This window comes from Scardinius erythrophthalmus (assembly GCF_964197995.2).
Source record: "Scardinius erythrophthalmus genome assembly, chromosome: 18".
Taxonomy (NCBI): Eukaryota; Metazoa; Chordata; class Actinopteri; order Cypriniformes; family Leuciscidae; genus Scardinius; species Scardinius erythrophthalmus.
In genome coordinates, this window is record NC_138238.1 from 38,577,351 (window position 1) to 38,584,850 (window position 7,500).

Genomic DNA, 7,500 nt, shown 5'->3' on the forward strand with positions numbered 1-7,500 from the left:
ACAACTGGATACAATTTTCATAAATCTTTATAAATAAACCACAGATTTGAGCTTTAAACAACTACATTCTCGCCTGAAAAACTCTTAAAATTTAATTTCATGATACAGAAATAGTAGTATTATATTTCAACTGTAAATTAAAAAATGGCGCTTCTTATGTTGTCATTCTCCGTGGCGCTGCCTTGTCAGCTGTCAATCAAGCTGTCAATCAAAGTTAACCACGCCCTTATTGTCATACATTTTATATCTAAATACGATCTAAACTAACGAGTTAGAAAAAAAATTAACAGCCCTCATGGTTGTCAGGCACTCGGAACCTATCGAAAAATACAATAAAAGTCCATGGGACCAACCTGTAAAAACATGAATTTATGCTGTGAAAACGGACATTTTAACATGGGGTCTATGGACATTTGCTCCCTTTTGGGAACTCACCCTAGCGGATTTTAGATGTATTGCAGTTTTTCGCACTTCCTGGTAGGCTTCATTTTTCAGATTAGAATATTGTCGCTTGGTCTGTACGAACCCTGATATTAAAATGATGTAGCAATAAGTTCTCAGATCAGTGTTGCTGATCTTGTGTTGTTCTAGGAGTGCTGTATGAGTCTGGGAGGGATGTGGTATCTGAAGGGAACGGTTCGCTCCTGACGGGAAGACTCGGAGCGCTGGGATCCTGTCGATCAGCTCGTCTGCCTCCGGAGGCGGAGCTAAACACACCAACCAATCGCTGCCCTCGGCTGAGCAGGGTGGGAGGAGCATCTGCACACGCCAACCCTTCAGACTCACACACGAGCGTCTCAGATAAAGGGCTGAAGATCGATTTAATTCTGCCGTTTAAGCGTAAGGACAGGAGTCGTATGCTGAACGCGTACTCAGACTATCTTTGGGTTTTCTTTTTTATGATTTAAAATGAGTAGTAGTTTCTAATAAAGATGACAGGAGATCATGGTTCAGCTCATTTCATCTCGCTTGTGGCCTTTGCGAGTTTATCGTCAGGTTTTGGCATTGTTTAGGACATGTAGCTGACTGAAGAAAAGATGTTTGCTTTAATAATCCTCTTGGTTTTATTGCATATTGTTTTTTTTTTGTTTTTTTTAGTTCTGGGCAACAATTAAATGCGATTAATAGCATCCAAAATAAAAGTTTGTGTTTACGTGTGTGTGTGTGTACTGTGTATAATTATTTTGTAAATATAAATTCACACATGCATGTGTATATTTGAGAATTATTTGCATGTATATATATATATATATATATATATATATATATATATTGTTTATATTATATATAAATAGCACATTTTTCTTAAATATATACATGCATGTGTGTGTATTTATATATATATAAAGCCTACAAAATAATTATACACCGTACACACACATATATTATGTAAACACACTTTTATTTTAGATGCGATTAATCGTTTCACAGCACAAGTTTTTGCTTTGCTTTCATTACGGCAGGATTTGAAGGGCATCGGGTCATAAATACTATGATCTTCTGATTATGTCAAATATTAATTTCTCTGCTCTTATTGGGTCAAATGAAGGCCGTAAAGTTCCTCGTTCACTTTCTGAAAGGTTTACAGCTCTTATAATCTAAAACACATTCAGACAGTGTGGTTTCTGGAGCAGTTTAGATCAAATCTGACCAACAAACAATAAAAAGCTGATATATGAGCCAATGTTCATGAATATTTATTGGCATTTTTTTGTTGATTATGTCAGAATGGAAGCTCTGAATGACTGTCTGGAAAAGCGGATTCATATTAAATGTGAAAACAATGTAAACGTTAATTCTTGTGAAAATTAAAATGATTTTTCCCCTCTTGTCATGCAAGTGAATTGCCGGCTTCATTTCAACGCTTAAAGTGTGAAAGAAAGTGCCTCTTAAATATTCAGGGGAAATATTGCATCAATCTTATTATTATAATGAGTGAAATTCCCTTCACATGCATCTGTGACTCATATCTGTGTCTCGTCCACACCTGGATGTGAAGCGTTCACTGTCACGTCTGTTTTTATGCATTCCTCATATTCATAAGCTGGATCACTGACGTCATACTCCATCAGACGGGGTTTTATTTTGTGTCATTCTGAATAAATGTTGCAACTGAAATCTTGTCTTATTTTATTGTTTTCATATAGAAGACCATTAATATTCAGGAATATTTTTGATTTAAATGCACTGATAATCTTGGATGATTAACTACATTTAGCTGAATAATGACTACATGTGGCTTTATAGCTGGAATTGAATTTTATAACATTAAAATTGTTATTATTGTGTTTATAACGCATGTGAAACTTCTGTATTGTTTGAAGCGACTACATGCAAACAACAAAAGCGCTGCAAAATGTTTAAATTTTAATCACAATAAACTGGTAACACTATATAATAAGGTCCCTTTAGGTAACGTTAGTTAATGCATCAACTTATATTAACTAATAAGCAATACATGTGTTGCTGTATTAATTAATCTTTATTAACATCAGTTGATAAAAATACAGCTGTTCATGCAAACTAAAGTTCATTTAATAATATTAACATGTGCAACTTTTGGTAAAACTTTATTTAGTGTCCTTGTTACTCATATGTTGCCTATATTCTGTAGTAATAACAGTAAATAATGCATAATTATGTGACTAATCTTAACCCTATAGCGAGTATATAGTACTCAGCACTGTAACAATTACACCTTAAAATAAAGTTTTTAACTTGTTAACTAAGCTGTGAATCTATTATGCATAAATAATAATCTAATAATCATTTTCTAACATCTGGATCTGTATTTGCAGACTTTGATAACAACATAGATTTGATGGATGGAAAACACAGTTTTACCAACATTAAGATTAAGCAATTAGAGATAATGACCATTGCAGCTGATAATTCTTCTGCAGTTTGCTTTGCAAATATATGATATACTGTAACTGTATCATCAGCATACATCTGAAAATGAACAGTAGATGCACAAACATCAGGTACGTCATTAATGTAGAAATGGAAAAATAAAGGTCCCAATATTGAACCTTGAGGTACGCCAACAGAATTATTAGTCTTATGGCCTATACCCGAACACACTGTTTTCTATCAGCAAGGCATGATCTTGATTCATTTATTTACCTCTGGTAAGAAATTATAATTTGATAACTTGTGAAAAGTCCCCCTGTAGTCAATAATTGTATCCCTCAAAACTCTAATAAAAATTATTTATTTAAATGTTTTTGCCTTGAAATTTTTTTTTACATGCCTTAAAATAACTCGACACTCTTCCCTCATTTAGTATACGCGGTTCTATGAATATGTAAATGAGCCCCGCCTCCACTCACTCAGCTCAGAGATCCACTCCTTGATAATCACACGTTGATCTGATTGGTTACAAGGTAGGCCTAGTTTGTGATGTCAGAAACACCAGAGACTGTCTTTGGTTCACTGCAGTTTTAAAGGGGTGGTTGATTATGATTTGACTTTTCTGACTTTAGTTTGTGTGTAATGTTGCTGTTTGAGCATAAACTACATCTGCAAAGTTACAACGCTCAAAGTTCAGAGCAAAGGGAGATATTTGCTTTTAAAGAAATCGCTTTTTAAGGACTACAACAAACGGCTGGTAGAGACTACACCACATTCCTCCCGGGTTAGTGACATCACCAACCCTAGAATTTACATAAACCCCGCCCCCTGAACACGATTTATAGATTATCAAGACAGAATATGCTAATCAATGACTAGAAGATAACTACACATAAGCTTCATAAATTCATCAGCTAACCATTCAGAAATGTCCTGTTGCTTCTACGTGTTGTCTCTTCTTCTTGAGTCTCTCCATCTTTGTCTGACTCCGGTTTGAACATAAAAGGCTAAAAGTTTTTGATATTTTCAGTGCATGTGTGTGTGTGAGGTAAAAGGCTACAAGCTCTTGAAGCTCCGCCCCCTGTGCCGGGAGCAGCAGCTCATTTGCATTTAAAGGAACAGACACAAAACGGTGTGTTTTTGCTCACCCTCAAAAAGTGACAACTTTAACATGCTATATAACAATATCTGTGGGGTATTTTGAGCTAAAACTTCACACACACACTCTGGGGACATCAGAGACTTATTTTACATCTTCTGAAAAAGGAATTATACCACCCCTTTAAGGAGAAAATACTCAGCAGTGGTGTCGACTTATGAATTTACACATGGTTTGTCTTAAATCATATTAAAAACACCACTTAGACATAAAAACTGGATTTTCACCACAGGGGGACTTTAATTAAAATCTCATGATTTAATGTATCAAATGCTTTCTTTAAATCTAGACAGACAGCTCCCAGCACACCTTTGCCCAATTTAGATTTTATATTTTCTAAAAGAAAATCTTTTTTTTTGAAAAATTATACTTTTTGAAACCCAACCTGCATCTGATGTAATGAGATTTGATCCGGATATTCGGTACTTTTTCAGAATATGTGTAATAGCGCCCCCTGCAGTATAACAGTGAAAACACGGATATGACAATACGAACAAAGTGCAAGCTCCAGTTATAATCTAGTCGGGTGTGTTGAAGATAAGAGACGAAGCATCTGTCCTGTTCTCTCTCAGTCTGTCTGATAAAGCCTGATGTCACTCACATCTTATCAAAGGCTTTGATTAGACGTCCTCTGATGTCCAGCGTCTCCCTCTGGGTTTCAAGTCCATCTCTATGTGAAGTAGAGTTTGTGCTCCTCGTTTGCACTGCTGATTCAGGTGAAAGGTCACATCAGTGATGCAAACACACAGTTCAAGATGAATGAGGACCAACAACACTAACAAGGTTGAGAACTTGAGACTGAAACACATGGACTGCTAATCACAAAGTTCACATGCCAATAAAAGAGAAGTTTGCAAATAACTGATATCTGCAAGATAATGGTGTTCCTTTAAAAGATGATGCAACACATGCACTGATCACTTATGACTAAATAAAGCACTGGACTTAATTCCACAAAGCTTTATTTTCCCAATATTCAAAAAGTTTTGCATTACAAATTATTTTTGCATTACATTATTTTCACATTACTGTATTGCAGACCAATTCTATATTTTAAATTGTAAAAATAAATATTTATAAATATTTGTGTCGATCTAATGTTTGCATCTGTTCTGCCTTTAATTTACAATGATTTTTGATAAATAATAATTGTTTTTATTTATTTTTTTGTATTATTTATTCTTAGATCATTAGTAAATGTTCATTTAAATAGTTGAATATGTCTTTACATTTGCAGAAAAATCTAAAGCTTTATTGACACATTTTTTGGTCTCTTGATTCTGGGGTGATATAGTATAATCTGAAGTTTCACTATAAAACAAGAAATATAAGCTTCAGAAGTCATTTACAGCACTTTCAGTTTACAGTAACATTCAGAAATGTGTTCAAAGTGCTTTATATGCAGTCTCTATATACACTTCTGTTTTGTCGTTTTTTTTATTTTTTTAAGTTTTACAAGAAAACACGACAAAATGTCATGTTTTACGTGTCATTATTTTGTTTGTGAAATTAAATAAATAAAAAATGCCTTATTCGGGCGTGGTCCTGTTTTCCTTCAGGTCCTCTTTGCTCTTTTGAATGAAGGTGAAGATCTCAGTAAACAGGGCTTTGTATGCGGGCTGCTCGTGGTGTGTGTTCACACCCTGAGTGTGTGTGTGTGTTTGAGCTTTGTGTCTCGGCGTCTCGTCCTCGCAGCGACGCAGAAGCGTGTCGTATTTCTCCTTCAGGGCGACGTACTGCACATCCATCTCGTTCAGCAGAGATATCCCATGATGCTCGTCACTGTGCCACTGCAGGCTCCGCCCCCTGTGGCTGGCCACGCCCACTTCATCATCCAATGGGAGGGTCTCGTTGTGTTCTTGTTTGCTGGAGCTCAACAGAAGGCGCAGCTCCTGGACTTCAGCTTGGGTCTCGGTCAGCCGGCTCTTGTAAACTCCCATCAGCGCCGCTTTGGGCTCCAGTTGGCGGAGCTCGTGGGCCAGAACGTGGGCTTCTCGCTCAGCAGACTCTCGCTGAACGCGCTCCGTGTGCAACTGGGCCTGCAGGGAACGGGACGAGCGCAAGAGCTCCCAGAACTCCTCCTGTTCCTCCCGGGTCAGAGAACAGACGCAGCTGGAAGTGGAGAGCTCATGGGAAAAGTGCCTGAAATAAATACAGCATGGTAGAAAAACCAGAGCCATTAGTCAGCTGACCGCAAAGCTAACAAACATATGTAAAGCTAACAAACATATGTTCTAAGAACGTTTTGTTAATGTTCCCATTAAGTTGTGAAAACGTTCAAACCAAGCAGAATCTTGAATCCAACATTAAACCGCAGTTCATGGACTGGCCACTAGAGACCGGCTGCAGAAGACAGTCAATCCCATAGACCTCCATGTTGAAATGCCCGACTTTACAGCAGAATAAAACATGTTTACAGCCTGGTGCAAAAAGTGGTTTTGGTCTATATAGCTAATGTTGCCCTTCATGACGACTGTGAGGGGGTGATTTTTTTAATAACTCATTCATTTAAATCATATTAAGCCTTAAAGTTCTGCATAATTAAGGGCGTGGCCACTTGAGTTATGAAAACATTCAAACATCCATTAAAAAGAAAATCAATAACACTTTCCTATAAGGTTCAATAGTTAACTACCCTAGTTAACACAAACTAAGAATGAATAATACTTCTTCAGCATTAATTAATCTTAGTTCATATTAATTTCAGCATTTACCAATACGCTATTAAAATCAAAGGTTGTATTTGTTAACATTAGTTAATGCGCTGTGAACTAACATGAACAAACAATGAACAGCTGTATTTTTATTAACTAACATTAACAAGATTAATAAATACTGTAACAAATGTATTGCTCATGATTAGTTAATGTCAGTTACTACATTAACTAATGTTAACTAATGAACGTTATTGTAAAGTGTTACCAAACAATCTTGGTTATACGAGTGTTTAGGGAACATTACATTGTATCATTTTTTAACATTTTGAACGTTACTTTTGAATGTTGACCGAACAAGTCGTAACATTTAAAAAATGTTAAACGAACATCCAACCTATTCGTTTCAGAATAAAAAAAGCATTGAATAAACACTATTTTTGTCACAGCAACATATTAGGTCACATTGTTAAATATAAAGTCATAATTATGTGCAATAAAGTGAGAAATTATTAGATATAAAGTTGCAATTGGAAGAAATAATGTTGGAATTGTGAGAAATGTCGCAATTGTGAAATAAGAATTATTTTTTGGAGTAAAGTGCATGGAGGATAATGTTAAATATATAAATCATATTTTCCTTTTCTTGAATCATACAACCCTGTCCATGTTAACTCCAGCAGAATAAGAGATTTATAATGTTTGAGAAGGACGTTCTGTCTGAAACCTAATTACAGACCAGTTCTTTTTCTTTACTATTTTATTTTCTTATGCATGATATTTAATTTTCTTATGCATGATATTTTAACTTCTACTTATGCATCTGTTTTGATT

General features: G+C 35.6%; 2 protein-coding genes across 2 annotated transcripts in view; one reads left to right on the top strand and one right to left on the bottom strand.

Annotated features, from left to right (window-relative positions):
- The window catches only part of polr3e (polymerase (RNA) III (DNA directed) polypeptide E), a 29,736-nt gene extending 28,583 nt beyond the window's left edge, over positions 1 to 1,153 (top strand). The window contains exon 21 of the mRNA XM_081392348.1: positions 592 to 1,153. Within this exon, the coding sequence (XP_081248474.1) occupies positions 592 to 648 (57 nt within the window). The 3' untranslated portion in view covers positions 649 to 1,153. The remainder of the gene's footprint in view (positions 1 to 591) is intronic.
- Positions 1,154 to 5,541: 4,388 nt separating this feature from the next.
- The window catches only part of cdr2b (cerebellar degeneration-related protein 2b), a gene marked incomplete at both ends in the record, with an annotated part of 7,191 nt that continues 5,232 nt past the window's right edge, over positions 5,542 to 7,500 (bottom strand). The window contains one exon of the mRNA XM_081391979.1: positions 5,542 to 6,154. Within this exon, the coding sequence (XP_081248105.1) occupies positions 5,542 to 6,154 (613 nt within the window). The remainder of the gene's footprint in view (positions 6,155 to 7,500) is intronic.